The sequence below is a fragment of the Alosa alosa genome, chromosome 5, assembly GCF_017589495.1.
Source record: "Alosa alosa isolate M-15738 ecotype Scorff River chromosome 5, AALO_Geno_1.1, whole genome shotgun sequence".
Taxonomy (NCBI): Eukaryota; Metazoa; Chordata; class Actinopteri; order Clupeiformes; family Clupeidae; genus Alosa; species Alosa alosa.
In genome coordinates, this window is record NC_063193.1 from 3,972,546 (window position 1) to 3,988,808 (window position 16,263).

General features: G+C 42.2%; 1 protein-coding gene across 2 annotated transcripts in view; it reads left to right on the forward strand.

The window, feature by feature from the left end:
* Positions 1–12,137, forward strand: part of prdm6 (PR domain containing 6) — a 36,610-nt gene extending 24,473 nt beyond the window's left edge. Inside the window, exons 7-8 of one of the 2 annotated variants that reach the window (XM_048243742.1) lie at positions 7,685–7,861; positions 10,301–12,137. In XM_048243742.1, coding sequence (XP_048099699.1) covers positions 7,685–7,861; positions 10,301–10,415 — 292 coding nt within the window. In that variant the 3' untranslated portion in view covers positions 10,416–12,137. Of the gene's footprint in view, positions 1–7,684; positions 7,872–10,300 lie in introns of both variants that reach the window. The other variant, XM_048243743.1, reaches the window with a different exon arrangement.
* Positions 12,138–16,263: the final 4,126 nt, after the last annotated feature.

The following is a 16,263-nucleotide window of genomic DNA, read 5'->3' on the forward strand; positions in this document are numbered from 1 at the left end:
TTAATATGAATCCTGTTTTCTTCAGGCATACCAGGAACATGTCATTGTGTCTGGCTGGAAGTCAGCATGTGAATTACTGGCATATATTTAAGACCCCTGGCACATTTGGTAGATTTAAGTATTTATGTCTTTAGTCAGATTAACAAGATGTCAACAGTTTATATAGGCATAAACACTGGGCTATTTTCTGAAACATGAAACTTGTTATGTCACAAGTGCTGACACTTTTAACTGCACAAAAAAGTCACAGTTCAGAATAGTAGTTGTATTAGTGTTTGAAGTTGGTTTGAGTGGATCCGTTTTAGGAGATGTACACATCTAATCAAAGTTGAACCTAACTTTGATATGTATATAATCTTTCTACTTATCATATCATGTATAATAACATAAAAATGAAATATGGTTTACATGCAGTGTAATATAGGTGAGCCCTATAGTGAGCTGATTTGGTAGACCAAAGTCCTTTTACTCCTTGACAAACTGTTTATGTTGCTACAGGCTGAATTTACAATAATTAACATTATCTTTGTTCTTTTGTGTGTGACTACAGTGTTTCTTTTGTAGGCTGTAGGTCCCAATGATTTTAGGACAACTAAGGGGCGTTGTTAGGCACGATGCGAAGAGGCCCCTTTAAAGGTGCAGTCGGGGATTGTGCAGGAAGTCGTGTATGTTGATATTTACATTTATTAGCTTAGATAGGCTGCCCCCACTTTGTTTGTTTCTAGTTTTCGGAGCCTTGGCTGCCTACAGACCGTTCATAAGGAGATGATTGCTAAATGTGACAAAAAAATGTTGGGGTGGAATCGTGAAAATCCCTGACTGTACCTTTAAGTGATACAAGAGCATAAAGAAAACATTAGTTTGAAACGTTATGTTGAGAAGTTATGCGTATGAAGTTTAGAAGTTATGCCTCCGTTTAGATGTCCAGGGACAGGAGCATTGACAGCTCTCGTTCACCCCACCTCTGCATAGGAGGTTTGAACTGGCCTCAGCTGGCCACGTTGTGACACTCCAGTGCATCACTGGAGAGGGGTGTCACCGGACATCATGCATGTGATCTTCACTAAAGGCATACCAGGACGTCGTCCAGCTACCAACCAAGCATGCTAATTGTTGGCATACGAAATCAAGCGCTTTGATGGACAAACTAGTGAAATGAGGCTGTTACAGGCTCATGGCTGTTAAAGTTATTTGCTGATGTGCAGGATTCAATAACCTGCCTCTGAGCATCAGTGTAGAGCCTTTGAGCTCCATCTCACCAACAAACTACAAGTCCCTCCAGGCAAGAGAAATTCCCAAAGGTCTATTGTGTGGGATTCTGTCCAGAGATTTGATATCTAAATAGCCTAGAAGACCAGAGGGGCTAACACTTTGCACAGTGATCCCACCCGCCCTGCTGGCATGGCTACACATAGCAGGGCTTATAGGCTATGACATATAACCCCTGGCTGCAATTTAGACACAGATCTTGAGCAGAGGTTTGTGTTTTACAAAAAGTGTTTTTTTAATGTATTCCCTTACAATCGAGATGTCCAAATCTGCTTTCAGGCCCATGCAACATTCCCAACATTCCCTTGCAACAGTCTCTTCACTTGAGTAGACCAAGCCTTCAACAAACAAGCTGGGAAGCTGTTTCCTGTGTTTGCTCCTTTGTTCACAATGGCTCTGAGCAAGTGTATTGCACAGCCTCTCTCAGGTGCAGCATTTCTGAGCAGTGGAGTTGGAGTTCTCATGTAAGATCTGAAGCCCCTTGTAAGCTGTGTGCTGCGGCTGACCCAGATGGGTGTGCGGTCACTTAGCAGGCCGGCCATTACTCTTCCTCCCCAGGGTTTGTGACGCGTGGTGCGGCCCGGCGCGGCCCTCTGCCCCCCTGACAGCAGGCTGCATGGCTGGTAGCCATGTAAATAATGTGAACTAAGCATGTGTATCAGGCCTGCTGATGCTGGGCTATTCATCCGCAGACAACACTTCTAACTCATTCCACTACAGTATTAAGGAAATCTGCTGGACCAGCTGTCACAGTTTTAGGGTTCAAACACAGTGTGTAACATCTCTAAACCTAATTAAATTCGGTGTGGGGTGTATTGGAATTTTTTTGCTTAGCTCTATTTTTCTTGGGCGCATATAGACCTATTAATCAGCAGGCCCTGTCACAGAGAAATACCTTCTCTAACTGTGATGCAGAGGAAAACAGATGCCACTTATTCAATAAACTAATATTCATACAGAAGAAAAATGTGGCACAGATAGCCTAGAGTTGAAGTCAATGTCAGTGTTTGTCAATAGTTAACTTTATGACCCTGGGGTGGAGATAAAATTCAGCTGAACAAGGGAATCTAGATGTGTTGATATTTGGAGGCTCAGCCTATGCTCATAGCAAATGACCCAGCACATCTGTTTAAAATGGCTCCTTTGGTGGTTTATGGCTTCGGCTTATACATATTTATTGATGTTTAGTTTATATGTACATTTGGGCTAAGATAAATGACTCTAGTATATCATCACGAGGGGAAAATCGTTTTGCTTATCTGTTTTGCTGACCTCTATTTTTCTGGGCAAGAGGGTTTTTCTTCCATTTTAACTCAGGCCTATCAATCAATGTAGAATATACACTCACATCTCACTGTAGGACATAAACCCGAGGAGATATACTCCAATCTGACTAAAGGAGAGACAATGCACACTCCAGAGACAACATAACACTGTGTGCAGGAAAGGGCCTGGGCCATTTTTTCATATCAAAAGTCATACCTCTAAAACAGCCATACAGCATTTGCATGTACAGGAAAAATAGGAGACTCGTGCCGTGCCCTGTTTTATGCTTACCAAGTGCCAGTCAAGTAGACATCTGCTCAGTCCTATACTATAAATTCATGTTCCTACCTAACCTTGCATGAGTTGACAGCAGTGCATCTCTATAGTTAGACATAGTCATCTGTATTACTTCATGTTCCAAATTTGTTGACCACTACTTTTGAAGTTGTGGTGAAGTTAAAATGGTCCAGTCCAGCTAAGCCACAGAAAGTACACAAGCGGTATGGTTTCCTGTGGCATGATGGTGATACACATGCCATTTTGTCATGGATTGGGTCTGATGTTTTTCCTACTCTATATGGACAAAATATAGTATAAATATATATTTTACGTCATCAGTCATCACTATAGGACATTAAACACATTGGGTCCTAAGGAAAAATGTGTATAGGAATTAAATATGAAAAATCATTTCAGCTTTCCATATTTCCATAGTTCGACACCAAAGATCGAAAGTCAGATGACCGGGAAATAGGGATGTTTGGTCACCCTACTCTCAAGGGACCACAAAATAACAAAATGAAAACAAATTGTGAAAACCACTAAAGAAGAGGCCAAGGGCTTGTATACCAAATTCTTTTATATTTAGACGTCTGTTTTCCGAGATCACCGAGTACTATAAAAAACAAAAACAATTAGTTTTCCCTAGCTTTGAGTTGCTGCAGCCAATAGTAAGAGCTTCCAGGCAGCTAGGGTGCTACACTCTGGGGGCATGTTCATGAGCCCCCGTGTTCATGCCCCCAGAGTGTAGCGCTGTAGCTGCCTGACTGCTTTAGCTGTTGGCTGCAGCAACTCGAGCTAGGAAAAAAAAAAACGATTGTTTAAAGGGATATTCCACCATTTGGGGAACTACGCTCATTTTCCACCTCCCCTCGAGTTAAACAATTGATTTTTATCTTTCTCCAGTTCATCCAGCCGTTCCAGCCTAGCATAGATCATTGAGTTGGATTAGACCATTACCATCTCGCCCGCTAGCACCACGCTTAAAAGTGACTTAGAATTCCAGTCATTTTCCTATTTAAAACGTGTCTCTTCTTAAGTTAGAAAGTGTAATAAGACTAACGGAAAATGAAACGTGGTGATTTTCTAGGATGATTTGACATGGAACTATAGGCTACTCTCATTCTGGCGTAATAATCAAGGAACATTGCGAACGTACCATGGGCGCAGCAGCACAATGATATCATGCAGCACCTGAAAATAGTCCTGGTAGGCTGTAACTTCCAGCAACAAGTTTGAGCTGCAGCAGATTATTATGCAGGAATGAGAGTAGTTCCATGTCAAATCAGCCTAGAAAATCATTTCATTTGTCCATTAGTCTTATTACAAAGTACAGCGATTATGATGCTAGGGTTGGAAACATTTCCAAATGGAGAGTACCCATGAGCATACCTGTCAACACTACCGTTTTTCCCGGGTTTCTCCCGTATTTCAAGGTCATCTCCCAGCACCCTCCCGTTTTGTTATTTCTCCCGGAAAACTCCCGTAATTTGCATGGCCATCCAACTTCATTTTAAAATCATTGATCCATTCATGTTGCCAGGTTGTGTATGAAATACACCCTACACATACACGATTACTTAGTTTCAATTTCAACTGTTTTGTCATAGGCTAAACCCTGGCAATCCAAAAACCAAAATAAGGAAGCGGGTGCCAACTGCTGAGTCTCGTCGTAAGCAAGCGGGCTAGTTGAATGGCCTACTCCAGAACTAGCTGTTGTGAAATTGTTGGGAATTTAATTGATCACATAAACTGTTATTGAGTGTTGTTGATACACTGAACTTGTTCCCTCGGAACCAAATCTGACAGCAAGCAGCTTTGGAGTTTTGGAAGTAGGCTGCAGGCAGGCAGCTGGTGGATACATAACTGGCATGCGTAAGGTAATGGTAAGGTAAAAGCAACGACCGAAATGCAGTGTTGAAACACGCGTATGAAACGTGAAAGCTCCCTTTTTTGGAAAGCTAAATGTTGACAGGTATGCCCATGAGTCTGGTGATACCAGGCTAGTGTCTAATGGGAAAGACTGTAATAACTGTGTCTAAGAATGACTGTAATTATGGGCCCTATCTTACACCTGGCTCAATGTGGCGGGAAGCACGACACAAGTGCTGTTCCTATCTTACACTCAAGGCAGTGATGATTTTTTCACCATGGGCTTCAGTTCAATTGAACATTGCGCCCAGGGGCATGTCAATTAAAAAAATAGGTGTGGTCAGGTGCATAATCCAATAATCGTTATCTTACACCCACTAAAAATCATCACGCCACTGACCCAGAAAAACCTGGTTTAAAGTGAAAAGCGCATATAAGCACAGCTATTTTGAAGGCACGCTATCACAAAATGTAAGCAGCCCTTAGCAACGAGTCCCAGGCAACGACTTACACACACACACACACAGAGAAGCACACATATACACTAACACACACATGAACACACTCATTTACATACACAAAAGTTGCAAGAGTTGGGGATGGAGTAGGAGATGGAGACAAATTGGCCATATTGTGTACCGCTTAGTTACTGTAGCTATAGAGCAGGGGCCACATGCGGCTCTTTAGCCCCACTCTAGGGGCTCCCTGGCTTTGTCTAAAAATGGAAATTAATAAACTATTTTTTTCCATTTTGATATAATTTTTTAGCTTAAAGCCATCCTTATGTTATTGACTTGTGAAAAATATGTATCCTATACACTGAGCAAAATGTGGAGAAAACATAGAAATGGTTTTACTATTTGGCGACTAGAATGCGTCATGTCACATCCTGACGTCCCTTTACCAAACTCTGTGGTGGCTTGAGTGGTCTTTTCCCAAACTAGAAATGGTAATTTATCAAAATCTTTGCAGTAAAACTTATAGTATATATTAAATTATTATTAAATTAACTTATATGAAAATACTTTATAGTGCTTGGAGAACTTTGCTTTCACCACCCCTGAGACTGGGCTGAGAATGAAGGCCAAACTTGCTGCTCCAGACAGATTGTTTTCTTGTCAAAGAAGATGGTTCTTTTGAAAGTAAAAGTTGCCGACCATCTGTATTGCAGAAATGAACCCAGAAAGCTGTAAAAAATGCACTGTAGCCCAGCACCCAGAAATTTTACAGATCAATAGAGAATCGCATCATATTGCATTTTTTCACGCCTCTTCATGCAGTCAAAATATTCTTGATTACAACAGTTTCAAAGCTGCACTGTGAATGAATATTCAACCGAGTTGAGAGAATGTCTATGTCCCAATTACGCTGATGATCACAGTTCATTCTCATCTTTCACTGGTGAGATTAATTATCAGGAAGAGCAACACCGTTTTCCATTGACTGGCTTTTATGTGGTCTTTTGTCTATCTCCTATCACTTAATTACCTCCTTTTGAATATCAAGTGCATTATCTGCCCACTAACGTTTAATAGTTTCATCGATGGTGTGGAGCTCCTCAGTGGATCTGGATTAAAGGTTTTCTGAAGAGTCATTTTGTTGATCATTGATTCATTATTGACGCAAAGTGTGGGGTGATTTATGACAGTTCAACTGAAACAGCTTTGTTTTAATGCAGAAAGGACAAGCTGGAATTACTTCTACGTGTGAATTATTGTAGATAAAGAGCTTTTAATAGATCAGCCTGTCACAGTGGAGTGCATTAACTTTTGATCTAGACAGGAGAGCATTTGCTCGTCCACAGATACAGTACATGTTAAGAAAACCAATTAATTTGTTTAATCTAGCACAAAATTGCTCAACTTTCACATCTGATGACATCTTGATTCACATTACGGGATTACGTTGTGCAATGTTATTTGCTTTCATAGGTCTGTAGTTATAATCATAAATATCTTAATTCCCATAATGGCAATGTATAGAGCAAGTGGATGATCTTGGGACTGTGAGGGACTTAAGAGTACACAGAAACAGGGCCTGGGGGTGTTGGGTTAATTTAACAATGCTGCGTTTTTGTTGTGCTGTAGGTTTAGCAATGTGTGTGCCTTAAGTATCATAGGGAGAAGTGTAGCTGAAGCAGTTCCCAGAGATGATAGGCCATTTGGGCACAGGAAGTATTTATCTGTTGTATTGCGCTCCTGTAAACCCAGAGCTGCAATAAACAATACACCCACATTAATCATAAGTGCCGCCATAGTAAATACTTTGCACACATTAATCACGTTAAAATATTCACAATCGATGCATCTTCTCCCAGAAAAACCTTCCAGTAAATCGTGCTCTATGTCAGCCACCAAGCCCCTGTGATCCAGGCGGCACAGAATACAAACTGAAGTGAGGGGAAACAGGATTTGGGTCATGGCATGATTTGGGTGGTACAAAACATTATTCTTTCAGTTCATTGTTTTTATTGAATTGTTACCGATTCTGTGTTCTGCACCGTGAAAAGACACAGTGAAAGCAGATTTGAGAAATTGAGAAAAAATACTTCCATGAACATCTGAGGATTTGTGAAAAAAATAGCATGATCTTAATGTTTATGTTATGTTATGTTTATGTTAATGTCATTTGACAATAGATGATTTCAGAGAAATAGTCTTATTCAGTGACATGATACCCTATCAGGGTGCTTTTCAGTGTTCTGTATATTTCCCCATGTTTAGACAGCAGACTTCAGTAAATAAGCAGAAACTGGTGTTGTCTTGTGCATGGCCAAAGCATGAGAGAGAATCCAAATCTCTATCTCTCACTGTGTGCTTCAGCCCTGTGCTGGTGAACTGAGTGCACAGTGATGGATGGTTCAACGCAACACCACATCTCATTGTTGATGAAGGGTCATGGTGCCATGGTAACAGCCATGGGGGTTAACCCCCTTTTTCTCTCTCTCTCTGTATATGTGTGTGTGTGTGTGTGTGTGTGTGTGTGTGTGTGTGTGTAGACCATACCAGTGTGGCCACTGCTCACAGTCCTTCTCCCAGCCGTCGGAGCTGCGGAACCACGTGGTCACACACTCAAGCGACCGGCCCTTCAAGTGTGGCTACTGTGGCCGAGCCTTCGCTGGAGCAACTACACTCAACAACCACATCCGCACACACACTGGGGAGAAGCCATTCAAGTAAGTAACAGTGAGTACTCACTCTCCCTCTCACCGACCACCACATGTGACCAATACACACACACACACACACACACACCACACACACACACAGAGACAGACAGACATACAGACAGACATACAGACAGACAGACATACGTACGCACACACGCATGCACGCCTACACACACACACACACACACACACACACACACACACACACACACACACACAAGACACACATACAGACAGACAGACATACAGACAGACAGACATACAGACAGACATACAGACAGACATACAGACAGACAGACATACAGACAGACATACAGACAGACAGACATACAGACAGACATACAGACAGACATACAGACAGACAGACATACAGACAGACATACAGACAGACATACAGACAGACATACAGACAGACATACAGACAGACATACAGACAGACATACAGACAGACATACAGACAGACATACAGACAGACATACAGACAGACATACAGACAGACATACAGACAGACATACAGACAGACAGACATACAGACAGACATACAGACAGACATACAGACAGACATACAGACAGACATACAGACAGACATACAGACAGACATACAGACAGACATACAGACAGACATACAGACAGACATACAGACAGACATACAGACAGACAGACATACAGACAGACAGACAGACAGACAGACAGACAGACATACAGACAGATAGACATACAGACAGACAGACATACAGACAGACAGACATACAGACAGACAGACATACAGACAGACATACAGACAGACAGACATACAGACAGACAGACATACAGACAGACATACAGACAGACATACAGACAGACAGACATACAGACAGACAGACATACAGACAGACATACAGACAGACATACAGACAGACATACAGACAGACAGACATACAGACAGACATACAGACAGACATACAGACAGACATACAGACAGACAGACATACAGACAGACATACAGACAGACAGACATACAGACAGACATACAGACAGACATACAGACAGACAGACATACAGACAGACATACAGACAGACATACAGACAGACATACAGACAGACATACAGACAGACATACAGACAGACATACAGACAGACATACAGACAGACATACAGACAGACATACAGACAGACAGACATACAGACAGACAGACATACAGACAGACATACAGACAGACATACAGACAGACATACAGACAGACATACAGACAGACATACAGACAGACAGACATACAGACAGACATACAGACAGACAGACATACAGACAGACAGACATACAGACAGACAGACATACAGACAGACATACAGACAGACATACAGACAGACATACAGACAGACATACAGACAGACATACAGACAGACATACAGACAGACAGACATACAGACAGACAGACATACAGACAGACATACAGACAGACATACAGACAGACATACAGACAGACATACAGACAGACATACAGACAGACATACAGACAGACATACAGACAGACATACAGACAGACATACAGACAGACATACAGACAGACATACAGACAGACATACAGACAGACAGACATACAGACAGACAGACATACAGACAGACATACAGACAGACAGACATACAGACAGACAGACATACAGACAGACATACAGACAGACATACAGACAGACAGACATACAGACAGACAGACATACAGACAGACATACAGACAGACATACAGACTAGATGCTCTCTCCACTCTAGCCCTGGCCCTGCAAAGCATCACTGAAACTATTCTGCACCGCTCAACAGAACTTTGGCAGTTTTGTCTTTCTGCTGTAAGAATTTAGATCTGCTTTGGCTCATTCTACTTGTGTCTTGTCTGCTTGACTGCCATTTTGTTTCACAGGGTATATATACTAGCTACAGTCCTGACGTTTACAGTGTTGTAACCTAATGAACACACCTTGACACACAAGTGTCATTAATACTGTACATTAAAAGTGCTGTTGTTTGAAAATGACTTTGAATGTATTCTGTTAGCTTAACTAGAGAGTACACCAAAGGTTTTCTTTCCTTTCCTTCCCTGTGCTATTACGTGAAGGAGATTCTCTCCTTTGATAGTAACCCCCCTACTGAGAATCTCTTTTTGTTCTTTATCTATTGTAAGTGACAATGATGCGTGGCCCTTATCTGGACAGGCCCCCTCCTGGGGGACCCTTCCTCTGCCATTTATTGACAGGACCCCTGTGTCACGCATCACTTGGGCCCCTCTCCCGTCATCACCCCCCCAGGTCCCCTTCAGACAGGGCTCCTGCAATTATACCCCTCTGGCCCTACAGGATCCTAGCCACTTTCATGTGTCAGCTGTCATTAGCAGCAAGGTGAGGATGAGGCACTGAACGCTCTGTCTGTCTGTCTCTCTCTCTCTGTGTGTGTGTGTGTGTGTATGTGTGTGTGTACAGGTGCGAGCGCTGCGACCGGAGCTTCACACAGGCCACGCAGCTGAGCAGACACCAGCGGATGCCCAACGAGTGCAAGCCCATCAGTGAGAGCAGCGAATCAATCGAGGTGGATTAGCTGATTGACTGGCCGGAATTAAACTGCAAGGAAAATCATGATTAAATGTCACGGACACTTAAGCAAAACCAAAGATTTCCTCTGAGAAACTCTCAATCAGCCCCACGGAAAACCAAAAGCAGTAATAAAATAAGTAAGATGTTAAGAGATATTGATCCTGGCACAAGATAAGGAGACTGGACATGGATGGGGGGTTGGGGAGGCAGGAGGGGGATTGGGAGGTGATACTGGGAGAAACAAAATGTGGGAAGAGCAGAATATTTATTTATGACTCTCAGCTCTGTGAAGAAGAGATTGGACAGTAAAAAATCCAAATAGTGCAAAAAGTGGTTTCTTTGCTTTTGATCTTGGTGTCTTACACTCAGTGTTACAAAACCAAAGAGACTGTAGAGCATTGGATGCTTAAAAACTACACTGACAATGCACAACCTTTGCCCAATGGCAAAGGAGCATGAATTAAAAGGACACACTTTAATTCCACCAATAAATGAATGAGAAATGCATTCAGTGAGTAAAACAGGAAACATGACACACACCACCTTTATAAAATGTACATTCTAAATTATAGTATATTTCTCCCATATCATGCTTTTGGCACTTTTAAATCTGTTATTTATGTTTTCTGATTGGCCCTGCTCTTAAATGTAATGCTGAAGAGACTATTTAAGTATAAGCAGACATGGTTGCTTAAATGCAGATTATGCTAGTCCTTACTACAAAATATAATAAGAAGGGCTGGTTTCTCTTTCAAGGCACAGCATGTGAATTTTGTTGTTGAAAAATAAAAATGTTTCTAAACTTAAAACATCACAGGTCTTATTCAAAGGCATGTTAAAAGACAGAGTTGATCAACATACGAATAAAATGCATTTGTGTCCAGAAGAGGAAAGAACAAAATGAATGCTGTGTAGACCTTCCCAACAGAAGTGGACAACACATGGGATATTTATAAACACTGTCCATGTGGTTGCTGAACTGTTTGTAGGTAGAGAAACAGTATTTTTCTACAACAAAAACTCCACCATGCCTTCAACCTCTTCAGGGTAAATGTCAGACTTAGATTGGACCTCAGCATCCTACACGAGAGCTCATTCTCTATGGCTGAGTTGTGTTGTGATCTGCGGATGGCTTAATGTTGCATTGCTGATGCACATGCTGCCCTCTCTCTGATTCAGAGACAAACCAAACTCACTTTTTCAGTGCTATTGTGATTGTTTGTAATGTCACATGATCTAATGTGTATCGTTTTTTTATTGACAAAACTGTACAAAGTATCATTGTGAAATGTCAGAAGCCAACATAAAAGCACAACCCAAAGTAGTGAAGACTAACACCAAAGATTATTTTTAAATGTTTTGGCCAACAGTAAAACATGTTGACAAATACACAATAATCAGGTTCATCTCTGAACCTGTATTCCGATGAATGATTGTGCTACCTTTGCAGCACAAGTCCAGCACAAGTGGACTTTATTTTTCAAGGACAAAAGCTTAGTGACCATAAGCTAAGCTTGGACCCAGATGCATTTAATACAGTGCCATGTGTATGATAATCATGTGTTAAGCTGTATTGGGCAAAAAAGCTTCTGGAAAATGTTTAACTTGGATTCCCTGACTCTTGTTTGCATGATTTCAAAATGTATCTTTTTTCAATAAAACTGCTAAAATCAGCTGAGAACACAGAGACCAGAGCAAACCGAATGCCTGAACAATGGTGTGAGAACTTGAGAATCAAAGAGTCTGTTGTCGATTATCATAGGTTTTTGTTTTAACCATGGTGTCCAAGGATTCACCAAAATCGGAATTTCAAAATCTACAAAAAAAGAAAAAAAAGCGGCATCAAGGTCCGGTCCACAGTGAATTTGGTCTTCTTTCATGTGTGCGGAAGGTGGGGAGGTGTGGGGTGCCACAAAGCTGGAGCCTCCTCTCAAGTGGCCAGGGAGGCGGCAACGGTGCGCCTCTGACCGGTGTGTTGAGTGAGGGAGAGCGAGCGAGAGGTCAGCTCCCCCGGGTCAGCTGTCGCGGGGTTATGGATCTGACCCGGCGATTGTGAAGCAACCACGCTGCGCCTGCTGGCCAGCTGATTTATTGGTCTCCCCGCATAGCCAAGCGTAGGCTACCTCTCTAGCTTTTCTTCCCACCTCGAAATCACCTCAAGCTGCTCCCATGTTGATCCGCACTCCTTTGGAAGAAGAGTTTGAATAAAATGAAATAAAGATTTTCACTTTCAGACTTTAAGATAATGTGCTGTGTCAGTTAGACAAAATGTAGCCTATTTAAATGATTAGGCAACCATGTCATGTCTTTTCCTAAGCCCCCCTCTGCTGTTATAACAGTTTTTTTTTTAAATTAATACTTAAGCTTGTGCATTTGTCTTAAATGTGAGAAGTGAAGAGAAATCCAGTCATCAGGTGTAGGCCTATGGTTGTCAAGTCTTCCCTAAAACTGTGGCTACACAAAGTGAATTCAGTAGCCTAATGTCATGTTCATTATTTCCATCTTTCATCTAGTCTCTAAGCAATGGTCAAGATGACCCCGACCCCCCCGGAAGTGCATTAGATCGTTATGGGTTGAGGGACAATGCTAGCCTGGCTAGCGCCACCACTTCTCAATGAGACGTGGTCTGGGAACCAAACGTTCATTTTCCCGTATTTGAAAAAAATGCCCAGATCCGTTTATTGGGTGCCACGGATGTCTATCAAATGCGTCTGTGCATAGCTCATCTTCGTCTTGCTTTCCCCCCTGTTCTGTGATTGGTTCCCTATCTCAGGCGAAAATTTGCTCCATGGTCTCCAGGCTGCCTTAGCAGCGTGAATCAAATCGCGTGCAAGGCAGCATGGGAACACCCAGGCTAGGACAATGCATGCCATTACAATAAACTACAATTAACATGTTATTTCACTCTTAATGCGATAAATTCCCAAGATCTATTCATCTTACTTTAAAAGCATTGGGGAATTTTAGGAGCCTGAGTGTTTTGTTTAGATAATTTTACCATCAATTATTGGTGATAATTATACCTACCTTCAGGCTTGGAATTTCACCATTGTAGGGGCAAGGCCACTTGGCCTTCAGTTGGGCATATTTGGTGGGGGGCACAAAGGCCACATGTCAGGGCACCAAGGCCAAATTGCAAATTACATATAACTGTAAATCATTTGATCATCTAATATTTTCAGATATCTAGGCTATATTTAACATTTATTTTGTATTTGGCCTGTTATGAAATCATGTATTGAACAATTTAAGCACAGCTCAGCTTTAAGAAACTCAAATAGCCTAGATACATGCTTAGCATTTTGTGATCATTAAGGCTACTTTCACAAACTCTTATTGTCAGCTGTCCTCTGATTTACCGATATCTAGGCGACATTTGTAATATTTATTTTGTATTTGGCCCGTTATGAAATGATGTGGAACAATTTAAACACAGTGTAAAACTTAAATCCCAAATTTGGAGACATCCATGTATGTTGAAATGTACTGCAAATTCAAAACGGGATTAGTCTGGAACGGCTAACTGTACAGGGGACTATTTTACACCTTTCTGTTCGGTAAGGTCTGCTGTTTATTCTGATATATGGTTTGTCATATGTTAAACGAAGGGTTCGTGAAGTATTCCACCGAGATGAATGTGTAGGGAGATGGACGCAAAACCTTCAGTAGAATTTATGATTAAATTGAATGATATTTACTTTTCTCGCGAACCGTTCACCACAGCAATTAGCGGCTAACATCGTTTAAAAGCTGAGAAAAAGCTCGTTCATGTGATACTTGTGATGTCTGTGTGATGAGTAGGCTACTTCGCGAGTAGTTCAACTGAGAAGAATGGGTTAATTTGGACGCACTTTCTTCCTTGCGCTGTCACTTTCTTCACTGCGTAATTTGCGCTGTGAATGCTAAGATTATTGACAGGCCATAGGCTAAATATATATCGCTATTAGTAGGACGCAAAGCAGAATATTTAAAGAAGGGGGCACCAAGGCCACCGTGGCCTGTAAACCTCTGATTTTCAAAGAGGCGTCACGGCCAACGCAAGGGGCTACGACGGCCGCCGTGAAATACCTACCCTGCCTACCTTATATCATTAGTGTAGATTAAATGTATTAAAATCCATCCCAATGTGTAAGTCACAAGCTGGACAAGGAGCACCTGTTGTCTGTTAGGCTACCTGAGTATTCCTTTACAATCAGAGAACGGTTAGGCCCACCAGTTTTTCAAAGATTTAACATCACTCTCTGGGGAATATTGCAAATTTGTTAAACAAATAGTTAACATTTCAGGCATCAATCAAGATATTTTTGCCATGGGAACAAGGAACTGTGAAATGCTGCTTGGCCCAGAGGCTAAACAAACCATCACATGAAAACTGTTATTTTGAAAACATAGGCTACATGTGAAAATGGCCCCAGGGTTTCCAAAGACTGACGGCTTTGCTTTTTGTGGAATTTCCTGCTCATGAAAACACTAACCAGACAAAGGTCACACTTTCACATGCAATTACAGATAAATCTGCAGTTTTTCTAACTTCTCCAGGAAAGAGAGGCTAATTGGAAACACACTACCCTACGCAACATTAAATGAGGAGGGAGAAAAAGTCCGTGAGAAATACAGATTTCATCCTGACCGTATTCGATTACGCTCAGCTTATCCACTTGACAAATGTGTCCCACGGCTGTTACGGTAAGTGGATATTTCACATTTTCCTTTTCAGACTCTTGATGAGAAATGACTAGTATTTTACAGCAAGTTCACATTTTATACATTCTGGAATCAAACTAAAATAACAGTCTCGACTGGTAGAGAAGCTGAGATCAAGACAGACAAGCATGGGAACCCTACACGTACTGTTTTGATGACAGTAGTTATATGCCTTTGATTGCTTGATTACTTCAAGTTTATAATCCAAGGTCAGAGTTCAAGAGTTCACATTTCCATACCATTAAGGTGTCTCTGGCACAGTCCCATTGGCTGCCCTTCAGAGACTGCTTTTAGTCCATAGGCTGCTTCAGCAGGAATACTACAGGGCAATAACCAATGGCCAACACCTACTTAGGCTATTTTAAAGTACCAGCCGATAGCCATAGTTTGCATTTGCCAGGGCTGTTATCACAGTGATAAGCACTTGTGTAACCAAATTGCTACAGATATAGATCAAACAGTTCTGAATGGACACTTGGGTCATGAGATTTTACAGCGCAGGGCGAGCTCTGTGAAGGCGTGCCGATGAATGGCCCATCTCCATCAGTCCACAGGCCTTTTTATCTTCATAGGGAGGCTCTCAGCCTCAAGAGGCCACATGGGCCTGTCACACCGGCTGCCTCTCAGCTTTATCGCTGCCCGGTGAGGCCTGACATGCGTAACACTAAAAGGTAGCATACAAAGCTCACAGAGAGCATCGGAAAAAAACCTGCCTGTTGGCCTGCAGCTGTCTAGACGGACATAGATCACATGGCCATTTTCTGGGGTAAGTGCGTGTGTAAACAGGTCTGATGGAGGGCCTTTATATCCGTCGTGTAAGCTGTTACTGACAGTCTGCCCTCGTGAGTGCTGCAGGCTGCCTGGTGAAAAGAGGCCCCAGCGGCTAAAACAAGCCGCAGCCTAATGTGAGGAAGAGGCCTGTGGAGGACGTCCCCACCCCGCCTCACCACCTTAAACCCATGCTCAGCGGGTATAGGCAGGCAGTTCAATGGACGTTCAGAGACGACTGACGAAGAGCTGCATCAGCCACTTGAGACGCAGGGAATTTATTCATCAATTAGCCTCTTACATGCGTGTGCATGAGCCACATTCGCCGGCTGCCCAGAGATCCACCTGGCTCAAACAGACATCTGTTTCCGGGCACCTCG